Source organism: Epargyreus clarus, unplaced genomic scaffold, assembly GCF_041222505.1.
Source record: "Epargyreus clarus isolate Ecla_fem2 unplaced genomic scaffold, WU_Ecla_fem_2.2 ptg000005l, whole genome shotgun sequence".
NCBI classification, from domain to species: domain Eukaryota; kingdom Metazoa; phylum Arthropoda; class Insecta; order Lepidoptera; family Hesperiidae; genus Epargyreus; species Epargyreus clarus.
The window spans coordinates 11,896,629-11,912,311 of record NW_027332213.1 but is presented as its reverse complement, the minus strand read 5'-3'; the positions used below and the strand labels follow the sequence as shown (position 1 = coordinate 11,912,311).

The following is a 15,683-nucleotide window of genomic DNA, read 5'->3' as shown; positions in this document are numbered from 1 at the left end:
AATCTTAAATTCGTTATAGAAAACAACTAACAATGCCCATAGCTCCTTACTGTTACAGGACAGAATTACACAGAAAATTCCACGTAAAATAATACTTAATAAACAAGCTTAGATAACAAGGAAATGGAATATTCGATTAAATAGCCTTCGGATGATCAGGCTTTAAATTAACATCTTCGGTTTCAAGACAATTAAGATTCCCAGTTCAATAACAGAGGTATTACGTTGCTGTAATCATTGGAATTGAAATGTAAGATGTTTGGTAACTCGAACCAGTTATTAAACTTTGGAAATTAATTCATCTTATATATAAAATTCTCGTGTCACAATGTTAGTTACCGTACTCCTCCGAAACGGCTTCACCGATTTTCACCAAATTTTATATGCATGTTCAGTAGGTTTGAGAATCGGCTACTATCTATTTTTCACACCCCTAAGTGATAAGGGTTGTTCACCCTTAACATTTTTTTATTTATATCGCAACACAACGTTTGCCGGGTTAGCTAGTTATATTTAAAAAAAATAGATTTAAATATCTGTAAATAGTCCTTACTTTATCTAGGGGTGGACAGGTAAGAGCAGTAAGTCCAAAATAATGGAGACACAAATTGTAGTTATCTTTTAAAACGAATCTCGAATCCTTTACCATTCCTGAAATTGCACACAATAATCGTTAAATAAAACTTTAAACCCGAAATATTGTTATTTGCGGTAATTTGAATAAAAAGTTACCAAATAAAGCTATTAACGTAACGTATATCGTATAAAACTTCGATTATCGGGTTATTGGTGGCAATTATGGGCAATGAGACTACATACGGATTTTAGCATGCAAATATACTCATCAATTATGGCTTTGTGTGCTGTATTTCGTAGGATATGTTTGTATAACAGAACATCTGTATTTTGGTTATGTTACGCATTCGGTTTTCGCGTTTTAATTATTTAATTTTACTTCTTATTCTTTTACTTTTCTTATTTTTTTATAATATAGGAATAGCAGCATGCAATCCACCTGATGGTAAGTGGTTACTGCCGCCCATGAACCTTCTGTAAACAATCCTAGATAAGATTAGATTCCTACCTGAGGTCGGCCATAGACGCCGCTACATCTGAGGACTAAGCTGGAATGCCTTAAAAAAGTATGTCTACCTTACCACACTCTTCGAACCAGAACACAGCAGCGCTTAACACTGCTGTTAATAGGTAGAAATAGAAATAGGTGTGGCGATGGTGCCGGAATCGAACCACAGAAGGTTCTACCACCTTCATTTCTTTGCGTGTACTGTAAAGTTGGAAACGTTCATAGTATAAGAGAAAGCTGTCCAAAATTATAATACTGTAGCGCGAAATCTGCTATTATTAGAAATAGGTAATAGATGAATGAAGTTACACTTTTATAACTATGAAAAGAAAACTATGTCAACTTTTTTATATTTATTTACGTTCTTACAAACATCCAAAACATAATTTTAAATAATTCGATATAATAAAATAGTAACAATGACAAATTCAGGCAAAATTATTTTAAAATATAAATTTGTCGTCATGGAAATAAAATTATATCTTTACAATGCAGTGCGATAATTTGCGGCGATGACCGGCCGTCCGGACCGCAATAGCCGTGTCAATATTTTAATTATATTAATTTTAAGGTGGTAAAACATATCTGCAATCACTCCCGCGGTAATTGTGTCCGTTCATTCTCATTTAATTGAAATTATAATTCTTGTATAATAAGCTATCCCTTTTTTTTTTGTTCTATTCTATTCTAGTCCCGAGACTACAGGGACAAATAAGCTATGCCTAATCATAGATTAGTAAAGATACTTCGCCGCCTTGAAATTGAATGAAGCCACAAATGGCTTATTTTAGTAAGTTCTTTTTTTGAATCCTTGACAAATAAAATCATTTTTAGAGAAAATTTACGAATAAATAACTAATTTACGTAATAATTACGTAATTTACGTAATAAATTAATAATTATTTCAAATATTTTAGGGACATTTTAGCACGGAGACGTGGCAAAACTTTTTTACGCAACTATTTCAATTCTCAAAACTGGGTACATTTTCTTGTTAGGCGTGAGTAATCTTTACTAATCTATGTGCCTAATGTACAAAATAAATAAAATTATGTGCTTGTATTTACTGTTATCAAAATTACGATATTTTACTAGATGCATGTGTAAGTATATAGGAGGGTTAAAGCAAAAAATATTAAACTATATCTCTTCTTTTCCAGCTAAGCTCTGAAACGGCTAGACTTTAGTTATTTATATTTTAGAAAAAAACAATATCTGTAATAGCACGCTACAATTTAACATGGACTATTCATAGACTTAGAATTTTTTCGTGACATTCTATATTTATGGGACTAATTATTAAATTAGACTAATTATAGTGTATTTTTTGTGACATCCTCATATCTATGGAACTAATAGTCAACTTTACAAATCTCAATGAATTCATATCCTCCGGTTAAGTTGTTAGAAGTTGCGATTGAAACTTGTCGGCGTTCTTACCGCACTCAAACTTGTTACAAGATTCTTCTACTTAGTAATTTAATAAGAATACCTCTGCGTTTAATTAACTTGTTATGACTTTAATCTTAGTATGACCGTAGTACGTTCGGAAATATCAAAGCAGTAGACTCTGTTGTATGAAATAATAACTGGTTATTGTATATTAACTATTGTGTTCAGACAATGTGATAAATTTGTGTAAAAAACAATATCTGTAATAGCACGTCCTATGATCCCTACTTTTTAAGATGGACTAATCATAGACTTAGAATTTTTTCGTGACATTCTATATTTATGGGACTAATAGTCAACTTTACAAATCTCAATGAATTCACTTCCTCCGGCTAAGATGTTGGAAGTTGTGGCGATTGAAACTTGTCGGCGTTTTTACCGCACTCAAACTTGTTACAAGATTCTTCAACTTTGTAATTTAATAAAAATACCTCTGCGTTTAATTAACTTGTTATGAATTTAATATTAGTAGTGCCGTAGTGCTTTGTTTGGAAATATCAAAGTAGTATCTGTTATATGAAGTGGTGGATTGTTATAAATTTGAGTTGCAGTGATTTATTTGAAAATGTCTAATTCGTAGTTTTATGAGGTGGTCTTGTTAGGATAGTTAGAATACTCTTTTTTGTTAGGTTAGCAAGTTAAGATTGTTAGGAGTAGTTACTGGTACTATACCTTTGGTTTTGTTATATAATGCTATACCGTTGTGAGGTAAAATAAATAAATATTTAAAATAGTACAAAAAGTACTAAAATGTCATAATTGGTGTACACTCATCTCACCGGATTCATTTCCTACGGTTAAGTTGTTAGAAGTTGCGATTGAAACTTGTCGGCGTTCTTACCGCACTGAAACTTGTTACAAGATTCTTCAACTTAGTAATTTAATAAGAATACCTCTGCGTTTAATTAACTTGTTATGAATTTAATCTTAGTAGCCGTAGTGCTTTGTTCGGAAATATGAAAGTAGTAGTATCTGTTATATGAAGTGGGGTCATTAGTACAGAGAGAATATTCTTTATTGCATATATACAGTCATTAATAACAGTAAAGAAATAGTTAAGTTAGCCATAATTTTTGTTCTTTCTCCTTAAATCCTCTACAAACATTAAGCTAAAAAAACTTTTTATAATATTATAAATTTCAATTATAACGGATGTTGGATTCATTTCCTACGATTAAGTTGTTAGAAGTTGCGATTGAAACTTGTCCGCGTTCTTACCGCACTGAAACTTGTTACAAGATTCTTGTACTTAGTAATTTAACGAGAATACCTGTCCGCCATTGATGTACTACTAATAAATGATGTCCGCTAAATTAATTCGTTACGAATATGAGTTGAAGTGATTTGTTTGAAAATGTTAATGTGGTCTTGTCAGGATAGGTAGTATATTATATTGTTAGGTACGCTAGTTACGATTGCTAGGAATAGTTACTGGTATTATACTATAGTTTTGTCACATGATGCTATAGCGTTATGATGTAAAATAAATAGAAATCAAAAAGGTTATGAAAAGTTTTTAATAGTTGTAATTTGTGGATACTTATCTCATCGGATTCATTTCCTACGGTTAAGTTGTTAGAAGTTGCGATTGAAACTTGTCCGCGTTCTTACCGCACTCAAACTTGTAACAAGATTCTTCAACTTAGTAATTTAATAAGAATACCTGACTAGCCAATTAACTTATGAATTTGAGTCGTAGTGTTCTGTAGTCTACTGTTAATTGGTCTGGAGCATGTCTGGATCAAGGATCTGTTTTGTTTTATAAGTTGGTTTTGTTAAATAATAGAATACAATAAATACTAGAATCGAAGACAATTAATGATTAATGAGTTTAAAGAAGGCTTGATAATAATGATAATATTATTAAATTTTATACATGTCTTTATAGCAACACAGCATAATGTAGTATGTAAGACAAAGTACATTTACTTATAAACAAAGTAATATAGGAAATAAATATTGTCAACATTTTTATTAACTCTCAATTTAAAATAGATTAAAAATAATTAAAATAATGAAGTTTAAGTTATTTAAAATGAATTATGAATATATCCTACTTATTCTAGTTTTCGTATCTTTTCATAGGTTACTCGTAGGGAGATAAATGTATTGTTGTATTTAGTAACCTCAGAATCTCTATTTTTCTCTCCTACCGCCATTTTTTATCCACATTTCTCTATTTGCAAATCTTCAGGATTCTTCCCCTATCTTTCCTCTTTTGCCTTTTCATCTTTTTAATTTATAATTATTATCCCTAGTTTATTGTTAAGAGCTGCAAGTGCGTTCTGTTGCACTCGCACGCTATTTTCCAGCAACGCCACGCTACGTCGCAAGTCTGCCGCCGTCGCCCGTGCACGCGTGTATTCCAGCACATCTGGCGCTATGTACGCTTCTCTCGACTTCTGTACTACAGCTAACTGCTGCTCTAAACTGTCCGCTTGACGCTCGATCACTGCTCTTTCCTTATCCAATTCCACAGTTTGTTTCTGCTTTGTTTTTATCGTCTCAAATATATCTGCTAAGTACGCGTTTTGCTCCATCATTGCTTTCTTATGCACCGTCAAATTTAAATTCGCGTCTCCTGTCATCTTTTTCAACTCTCCTAACTGCTGAAATTTCCTATCAATTATTTCTAGGCACTCGTTATTCTCTATTTTTAATTTCTCAAAGTCAACAGGTCTTAAACTTTCGCTCAGTTCAGCTTTCACTTTGATCTGCCCCTTGAGTTTACTGTATTGAGTGTTTAGTGTACTTGTACGAAGTCTCAATTTTCCGATCTGGCTATCAGTTATCTTCATCCATTCAGCCATGTATCTGTAAGAATTAAATGTTGTATTTATGTTTAGTTATAATCTGCAACATATTTTTGGATTTAAATAATGTGAGAACGCTTTAAACGCTTTCTACACTCACCGTCCCAGGAATGCGGAATCCTAACAAAGGATTCTTAGGATTCCCTGTATCGTGGTTGCGATGGACACACAGAGACAAATATACAAACAGACCCAAAACTAGACCCAGAAATAGAATCCTAAATTCATCATTTGGATTTCTGCTTGACTGGGGATCGAACCCGGGAACCTTTACGCGTCAGACAGGTACGTATTTATTTATTAGATCGTACGTACGTACGCATTTATTAGATCTATATTATGAAAAAAATTGAAAAATACCTGATCCATATTTCAGCTGGAATTCTTTGAGCTATTTTATCCCATCCCTCAACGAGAACAACTTGATTAAACATTTCTACTGCCTTCTCAACTTCTGCGACCCGGACGCCTATTTCTTCCAACTGTGCTTTTAATAGAGCATGCTTCTTAGCTGCCTTGCTCCTAGCTTTCTCCAGATTACTGATCAGGATCTCCATCTCCGTTGACACTAACTCAGACCTTTCAAGGACATTGATTCTGGGTCCTGTACCAAAAATGACAGTGCCACTCACTTTTGCAGAAGACTCCACTCTTTTGGTCGATACTCTTGAAGGGCTAGTTAGCATTCTTGATGGGCTGATTAAAGAATCCATATTGAATTTTGATGTTTGGGACTTGACGAAGCTGCCAACGTTCAAAGACGATGTACTCTGCAGTTTTGTTGCGTACTCCAGTGCTTGTTGCAGTCCATGTAATAAACTCGGGTCCAGTCTTATAATTGTTCTTTCCAAGATCTCATTTTCCAAATATAATATTTTTATTTGTTGTTTTAAATTGTTTACTTGTTTTATAAGCTCTGCGTCAGATAACTCTTCGACTTCGTTAATAAATTGACTTACAGAATGCGAGTGCTGGCTTATGCTGCTTCTGTGAGCCTGGCTATGCGATTGCGACATGATTTGTTCTATAAATTACTAAAAAATAACTGTATAAGCACGGAAAAGCTACGTACGAAACTAATGACTGTGTCAAACACTTGAAAACACTTGACTGCAAGCGATTCTTTATATCGACGGGTTAGAGTTTAATTTCGCACGTTAAAAATTTTTACATCACTAAAAGGTGGTTGCTATAGCAACAGACGATTGTCATAGTTACAGTTTTTTTGCCTAGCCAGAATTGCTGTTCAAAGCAGGTTTTACGTGACCTTGTGAGATTTCTTTTGGGTTTGTATAGGAAGGAACTGAATAACATTATTATTAAGCCTATCAATTGTCTTACAGGGTTTGGTATAAAGGGTAAGTCGGACGTCTCTCCTACCTTTAAATAGTATGCTGTATTTTTAAGCGTAACGATAGATAGTGGGGTTATATCTTCATAGAATGTAAGGGACATCTTCAGGAATAATGAAAACAAACACAACTTAGTTATACAAAGTAGATGACTTTGTATCAAATCTTTGTGATCTGGTGTGATAATAAAAATCGCCGAGAGAACGACAATTAATAAAAATAATTATTATTTATTACGACATTGACATTAATCCCACTATTTTTCAAAGTAAGAGGGTCAATGTCCATCCATCGCGCTGGACAACTACGAATTCATAGAAAGTCTATCTTTTGGCACTTTTTACCCGACTGCCACGGAAGGGTTATGTTTTTCGCGCGTATCTTGTATGTTTGTCGTTCTTTATTTCAAAGATTTCTCAGGCATTCAGGTTTCCGCACGTTTACCTTCACCGTTTAAGTTTAAAAGTTTCAAGTGATATTCAATTGTAATATAAATGTATACTTACGAAGCTTTAATTTATCTTTGAATGTAACACTTAAAGTTGTGAGAAGTTACAAGTTATAATTACGATTGAAACTTGTACTTGAAACTTGTTAAATTTTCTTGGAATAGATATTCATATTACAAGTGGATATTCTCAGTTTATCAATACATATAAGTAACTTTCGAATCTGACATCGATACATAAAAAAACTTTTTTTAATACTAATGTTACTTTGTTTGTGTACCTGTATTTGTACTATTAGTACAAAAACTGAACTCGGGGCTTTTTGACGGAATGTTTGCATAATAGTAGAGTTATTTAGAGGAGAGGATAAATACAGTTATCTCCTAAAATATAAATTATGAGTAGCCTTTGATAAAATATTTTTACTAGCGAAACAGATACCGGAAAGTTGTACAAAATATCTAATTTAAGGTAAAGTATGATATCAAATTTACGTATAGTTTATTTATGTACACCTATTTATGTATACCTATATTATCAACTCTATGATTTAAAATGTATAGTCCGCGTAAAACTGCTAGTCCGCTCTGTAGGACTACCATGAGTTTACAAAAGTATTACTCGCTAGCGACTGCGTAAGATAAATGTATGAAAAATTGTACAGCGCCTTTGGAGGTTACTCGTAGAACTAAAATCCGTAGTGACGTAACTCGATACGTAAAAAACCTATCGAAATCAAATCGCTAGCGAATGTCATTATGATCTATTGCCATACAAATTCGGTCCCATGAGTCATTAATTTGACAGACGTTGTCAAGAAATACCGTAACGATAGTAGTTATGTTATTCACTAGCAAAATGACAATAGTTTTCTATTTACCATTTCTATAGTGGCGTTTCTATGCCAACTCATGGTAATGCTACTGAATATAGAAACGAATCACGTCGCCATAGTAAAATGTATAACTACACCTGCTCGCAACAACTTCAAAGCGGACTAGCAGTTTGGCGCGGACTATGACAATGTCTTAATTAAAAACTATTACGTACGGAACCCTAAAAATAGCAAACGACGTATAAGTAATTAATCTCGCTTACTCGTGAGAAGGGCGAAGTTAAAGTTGGTAAAATAAATACCATTTCTTAAGTATTTATTTCTACAACAGAACTAATAAATTATGAAATAACTTTAGCTTAACGGATACATATCCTCAGGCAAGTTCTTTGAAGTTGTAGGTACTATTAAAACTTATTGTCGCGTCTCAAACAAGAAGTTATTAAGATTTTTGCTGAGTTCAATAATATTTATATCGAATACATTTTTAAAAATAACGTGTAGGAGAACATCGTGAGGAAACAGCTGATATGCCTGCGAGTTCGTTAAAGAAGTTTTTAAGTGTGGAAAGGTGTGGGAAGTGTGAGAAGTATGGTGAACTATGTCGTAAATCGAAGGTGGTAGAACACTTTGTAGGTCGATTCCGGCGGCGGCACCGCCACACCTATTTCTGTCTCATAACAGCAGTGTTAATCGCTGCTGTGTTCTGGTTTGAAGGGTGTGGTAAGGGAGACATACTTTTCCGAGGCGTTCCAGCTTAGTACTCAGGGGTAGCAGCGCATCTGTGGACGACCTCAGGTAGGAATATCTTATTCTATTTGGCGTTGATTTCGTAGATGTCCATGGGCGGCAGTAGACACTTATCATCAGGTGGGCTGTATGATCGTCTGCTACTCCTATATTGTATATAAAAAACTCTCTCCGTCTGAGAGCCCCTTGCCCAGCAGTGGGGCATGACGACTATGAAATAGAAGCGTTACTTTTAAACCGTCGATAAAATATAAAAAAGTAGATCAGTTTCTTTATATACTGATGTGAATCTAAATATATTTCGTTTATAATGTCTTTAACGGTTCTCCGAACTATTCGACTAATTTGATGATGTGTGATTTTTCCGTGTTTGATGTTTTCAAAAAGATAGACTCGATAGATGGCGCTATTATTAATATATTTTCGAGACATGTCTGTCCAAGTCACTACTTAAATAAAAATAAGTATACCATATTAAAACTTGCGTGGTATACCCTCAAAGAAACGCTTAACAAACTTAAACTTATTCTAGAATAGGCAAACAGCTTACGTCATCTATTACGTGACATCTAGGCCCTTGTAAAGGACAGAGTTGAACAGAAATTCGTTTATATTATTTGAAGATTCTTTTGATGTTCAAAGTTTCTGAGATCGTTATCCCAGTTGTAGAGTAGTTGATAGAAGATATGATATTGAAGACGTTTCGGTAACCTACAATCTTTTAAAGCAAGGTCCAATGGAAATAAGGCTCTATGTGGCTGGTTGTAAGGTTTTTGGTCCGTAGACAAGTGAAACGTTTTGGCTAGCTTTTGATTGAGTTGTACCGCAATCGGGTATTGTTAGGGCAAAAGTAATACATACGATACGATGTCGTATCGTGACAGTTTGTGACGTCGTGTTGTGGATTTTGTCGTATCTTGGAAATCTTTTACGTGTTACATGAAAAATCACGATGTTTTGTAAGTAAAATCGGTGGTGGCTTATTTTTTACCCGACTGCGGAGGGCAATATGTTTTAGGTTTGATATGTATGGTTTTTTTTTTTAAATATAATATAGGAGAAGCAGACGTAGCGCCTAACACTGCTGTTATTAGGCAGAAATAGGTGTGGCGGTGGTGCCGCTGGAGTCGAACCACAAAGGGTTCTACCACCTTCCATTATTTATGTTTTAATTTTTGGGTCTACACCCCAACGGGCTTGATGGATTTTAACATAATATAAAGATGACATTGGATTCGGTTAGATTTTGGGACTGACATAGGCTATATTTGGAACCAGGTGTTCCAATTGCTATTTGTTTTTATAATAATTTTGTTTAAAAGGCGCAGATTATACAGGGTTCTTACTATGATCGCTGATAAAGTTCATCTGTTGCGTTTTTCGATTTATGTCGTACACGTGTCGTATCACGATACGACGTTGTAACTTGTCACGATGCGAGGTCATATCGTCTGTAGTAAATAAGCCCTTATCCACGTATATGACATTGGGCCGTTTCACGAGATCGGCTACGACAGATACAGACCCGGTGAGAATATATTTTTGTGACTATCCATTTAGCTGCCACGTACTTTTCAAATATATACTTTCTTTCGCAATTTCTTTCGCAATGTATAAATGTCAAGGCGCAAGTGTGAATTATTTTATTTACTTCATTTGAATTCGATTAAACACAATCATAATAGATTTAAGGTTATGAGGCATGTGAATGTATTGTTTTGATAATTATTTTTTACAGCTCTGCCTCGGACAGGTTAATGGTTATCAATTGGGTCTGGGTCTGGGTGTTTGTGTGTTCGTCTTTGTGTGTGTTCACGGCACCCACGATACAGGGAATCCCTAGTGTGGGTGGTGAGTGTAGAAAATGTTTATTATTGTGTTTATTGCGTGTTAGTTGTCATTCAAAACATAAACACTGCTTTGTCTATGTAGACTGATTAATCTGAATATATTATAGACGTATAATGTATAGATACGTTAAGAGAAAGGATTTAATAGGTAGAGGTACGGGCTATTTTATTATTTGGAGCTCCCAGGTAAGTTGAAAAACCATGCTATATTCATTCACATATTTTGATCAACAATTATACCGTAGTACACTAATGAAGATCATAGCCTTACTTTAAAATAAAACGCACTAACTTGCATCCAACCCACTATACCAATGCGACATCATGAATATGTATGTAGATATGTAGATGTAAACATATTCAGTCCATTTGAGAACATGACCTATGCTAAGTGGCCGGCATGTTGAATTGTATCAATAGAATTGGTAATGAATTGCAAACCAATATATTCGTAGATGTTAACAATATTAACATGAAGCGGTATGCTGCCGATGTATGTATTAATTGGGGAATTGTGTGAAAGTTGGTAGGATTAGTGTGATCGGAAGGCATCGACTGACCTTTTTCAAGCGTTGAAATAGTTTTTGCGTTTCAGTGGAAAGTGTGTGGGCTCGCTGACTTCAGACGACTATTTTAGGTGTGCCAACGCATCTTTCTATACGAAGGTGATTCCAGAACAAGTTACGGCAGTCACAACTTACCATCAGGTGCAGTTCATGGTAGTTAGTTACTTCAATCAACTACCATATTATGTTAGAAAACAATAGCAATATTATAAAAATAAGAAACCCAGTTCAAAAAAAAAGCTTATGACTAGACATATGTAAATATATGCTTATGTAGTGATGAGAGGAGTAGTTCTCATTAAGAAGAATCCAATGACAACGATTATATTAAAGTCCGTTAAACCGTCTAGCCAAATAACGAGACCTGCCAAAGAATGGGACATACATACGGTCAAAAAAACCTTCGCAGTGGTAAAATGCTAATAGCGTACAAATTTTAATTAACATTTCTACTATCTACCAACAAGGTTGATGGCCAGAACACATCGTGTAATCGTTTTGTTAGGCTCCTGTGTTTTAATTGGAGAAAATGACCAGCATGAGAAAATGACCAGCAGATAAGCGGTTCGAGCTCAATGTTATCATTTCATTACGAACTAGACCTAAGTAAATATATCCCCGATAGGAGTTGCCTCGGACACTTGGTTCAAGTGCGATAGAGTTTACGCGTACGGTTGTTTTGTAAAGTGTTCGAATGAAAACGTTATTAAATATTCTTAGAAATATCACAACATTAGTTTCAAAATAAATATATTTAAAATCTGATTTCGCCAACATTATAAATTTGAAAAATAGTTCAGTATATTTCGTGACTCTTGTTGCTGGCACAATTGTTTTTTTTTCATGGTACATGTTAGGAAATGGCCACAGGAACGAGAAAATAAACTATGAAATATAATAAAATAAAATTCACTCCAAAAAGATACTTTTTATTATATCGAATCATTGACGGGAATGACAAATCCGAAGAAGTAAAATATATGTTTTTCAGCGGCCAGCTTTATCATATACAATCTACTTGAATATTTTACATTATGAGAGGCTTGGATTTTTGCTATATTCCAACAGAACTTGAATTACTTACTTTACTTACTTTAGCTACTATATTTACTTTAAATTAGCAGGATAATGCATTTATTTTGCTTTTAGGGGGTAGTAACATATTTAATGTGTTCTTATTTATATCACAGCGCAAGCGCGGTCTGTTTTAAGAAAAAAGATTTAAACCGATTTAATGATAAACTAGAGAGATCGTGTTAAATCAGACTGTGCGCTTATTTTTTACTTCTTTTTTCATCCACGCCTATATACTTGTAAGTATTATATATTGTTTACTAGTAGTTCATTAGGTTTTCCTATCTTCTGCTCAGTCACCTGCCAGTAGTCGTAGACTTGCACTAAAACAAAAAGACTCCCTGTATTATCTATTACACAGCTTCAATATTCTATCGACTAGCATTATATCCAAAATACTTAAACGTTTAAATCAATTCTTTGTGAGATTCTCGATAATATTGTCAGTAGCAGGCTGTCATTTGCATAGAACTCGCATCAATCGTATGCCACAACAAGGAAAATGCCCTCCGTTCCCTTCCCTCCCTTAATAAATCATTTTATATCTTCTAAAGAATGACTAATGAAGACTGAAAGTATCCCAAAGAATGGAAATAAAAGATTAAAGTAACAATCTGCTTGAAAAGGAATTTATGCTCCACTTTGGAGAATTTATCACGCTTTAAGAATGTTACTTTTTGTAAATATAGAGACTGAATAATTAGAGTAAATGTGTTATTTAGTTGAATGTGAATTAAAAATTGTTTTGTGACTCAGATATATAGAAAAAAATGTTGAGCTATTTATAGTATCCTTTTGTATGGAATTTATTACAATGGGAACTGTATGTTGACGTATAATAGAATTATAAGGTTTACTTATAAAATAAGTAATCATATAATAGTTACATTGCAATTTTTGAGATTGTGCAAACAAATGATTATGCTAACATTTTTTTATTGAAAATCATAAAAATGCATCAAGTAAATGAAATAAATTATGAAATATAATGTTAAATGTTGTTCCCGAATACGACGAAAGCAGTTGAGTTCTTCTTTTTACCCGACTGCCAAGGAAGGGTTATGTTTTTCGCGCGTATCTTGTATGTTTGTCTTTCTTTATTTGATCCGATCTAACAAACGGCTGGATGAATTTCAACATTTAAGGTGTCATTATATTTGTCTCAATGACCCGAGTGTCCTTAGATAGGTGTTAGTAAAAAAAAAACAAAATGGCGGATTTTTGGCGCGAAATAGTAACACATTTAAAAAAATAAGTTAACCGAACCTATCGAGTAGGGTATCAAATGAAAGGAAATTAAACGGAGATTATAAAAACATATTTGTATATATATAAAACGGCAAGGTGACTGACTGACTGACTAACTAAATGACTTTTTCATTTTTCAGAAATCAACGTACAGCCTAAACCAAGGACCTTACTGAAATTTTGCACATAGGTTCTCTATATAGCGTGAATAAGTACTACGAAAGGCCTTTTGGAAATTCTACCCTAAAGAGGGTAAAATAGGGTAAAACAGTTTTTTTGAAATCCTTTAATTTTGAAGCAACTACTATAAAATTTTGTATTTGGCTTTCTGAATAGGAACAAGGACGCACTTATTTATCGCTCTCCGAAAAATCAACCCCGTAGAGGGTAAAATAAGGGTTTAAAGTTCATTTGAACAATCGTCAATTTTGAAGCAAACACTATGAAATTTTGCATCAGGCTTGTTAGATAAAAATAATGAAATTCTACCTCTAAGGAGGTAAAATAATGACCGAAACTTTGATTTACTGAAGTTATATATTTTATAGACCGTAAATGGTGGATTTTTTCGCGAAATACAGTAGTAACACGTTTTAAAAAAAGTTAACCAAACCTATCGAGTAGGGTGTCAAAATACAGGAAATTAAGAGGAGATTACACATACGTTATATAATATATCTTATATATAAAATTCTCGTGTTAGTTACCGTACTCCTCCGAAACGGCTTCACCGATTTTCACCTAATTTTATATACATATTCAGTAGGTCTGTGAATCGGCCACTATCTATATTTTTTACCCCTAAGTGATAAGGGTTGTTCACCCTTAACAATTTTTTATTTATTTGGCAACACAACGTTTGCCGGGTCAGCTAGTACATATATACTCGTATATACACATCAAGATGACTGTCTGACTAAATGAGTGAGTTGCTGTACCAGAGATCGACGCAAAGGGAACCGCTGAACTTAAGCGTGCTGTAATTTTACACATTTTTTAGGTTCTTTATTATATAGCGTAAATGAGCACTACGAGGATAAAATAGGATAATATTGTTTGAACATCTTTTGTTTTTGAAGCAGACACCTACTATGAAACTTTGTATGTGGCTTTCTGGATAAAAATAACGAAATGCCTATTTCACTGCTTTTGGAAATTCTACTTCAGCCTTTTTGGTGCAGTCGGGTTTTTGATTTTTTTAATTAATTACTTAATTAATTATAGGTAACAATTATGTTTTATGCTAAATATCCGTCCAATTTCAATTTATGATATTGTAGTGATATTTACCGTTTATAAGCTCGCGAACTAAACCTCTCCATAATTTCGTGTGCAGATTTGTAAATTAAATTCATTACGTAGATGATTTAGAATCACGAGCTTACACGAATAACCACAAAGCCACGCTAGAACTGTTGGCGGAAGAATCCATCCGTAGCCGCAGGCAGGATGGATTTAATTAACTGTAAAGCCCAGCGCTACGCAGCTACGAACTGTAGAGTGCTACGCAGTTTCAAACTGTACGTAGCCTCATTAGGTAAAATTCGTAGCAAATGCTACAATTTATAATTAATACACTTATTTATCATTTTATTTAACTTTATTACAAGTTTTGAATGTATTTTTTTAAATGAGACGAATTTTTTAAGTAATTAGTATAGTTTCTTGTTAATTTCCTTTACTATATTAAGAGAATAAAAAAACCTAACGTTTATGTATTCGTTTTTAATTGAATGTGTTGTTGTTTGTTGTGAATAAACCATACAAAGTTAAGGTTTTGAGCATGCATAAATAATAGACTTCTTGAACTAAAAACTAATTTGGAATTAGTCGTGTACCAGAATTCTACGAACAATAATCACCTTTCACACACAATTTAATTATTCAGTCAAACCCTCTTCAAAGAAATTACGTCTATTTACGTAAATTACGAATAATCAATAGATAAGTTGGTTGGACCTTTGGGCGTGGAATCATACTCGTCCATTAACCCGGCCTCTGGAAAAGTAGAGCTACCTTCTCTACTTTTCACTTAGGCAACTCCTGCCTGGCGCGTCCACGTCGCGGGGGTGGGGATCTTACACTTCAGTAAGCCGGAGTGTGTAGATTGCGAAGTTCAGCAGGGACCCAGTACTGCGGGGTATAACGCAGAGCCCATGCCCAGGGTTACGGGTGAAGACCTCAACGGTGGATTGGGCGGAGACAACGGA

The 15,683-nt window shown here is 34.0% G+C and overlaps 1 protein-coding gene and 1 long non-coding RNA gene across 2 annotated transcripts; both read right to left on the bottom strand.

Annotated features, from left to right (window-relative positions):
* Positions 1-1,422: 1,422 nt before the first annotated feature.
* LOC140757775 (uncharacterized) lies at positions 1,423-3,518 on the bottom strand. The gene is made up of 2 exons (XR_012104030.1): positions 2,112-3,518; positions 1,423-1,806 (listed from the first exon to the last, which is right to left on the bottom strand). It is a non-coding gene; the product is annotated as an uncharacterized LOC140757775 (long non-coding RNA).
* Positions 3,519-4,752: 1,234 nt separating this feature from the next.
* LOC140757773 (cilia- and flagella-associated protein 263) lies at positions 4,753-6,455 on the bottom strand. Its single transcript, XM_073093646.1, has 2 exons — positions 5,710-6,455; positions 4,753-5,350 (listed from the first exon to the last, which is right to left on the bottom strand). Exons 1-2 carry the CDS (start codon positions 6,363-6,365, stop codon positions 4,771-4,773), a joined length of 1,236 nt encoding a protein of 411 aa, XP_072949747.1. The 5' UTR covers positions 6,366-6,455; the 3' UTR covers positions 4,753-4,770.
* Between the last annotated feature and the right edge of the window lie 9,228 nt (positions 6,456-15,683).

Excerpts from the sequence above, each read along its gene's own strand:
- LOC140757773 (XM_073093646.1), bottom strand. The coding sequence starts at position 6,365 with ATGTCGCAATCGCATAGCCAGGCTCACAGAAGCAGCATAAGCCAGCAC. Across the intron at positions 5,351-5,709 it reads CCAGCTGAAATATGGATCAG|ATACATGGCTGAATGGATGA; the intron begins GTATTTTTCAAT and ends TAATTCTTACAG.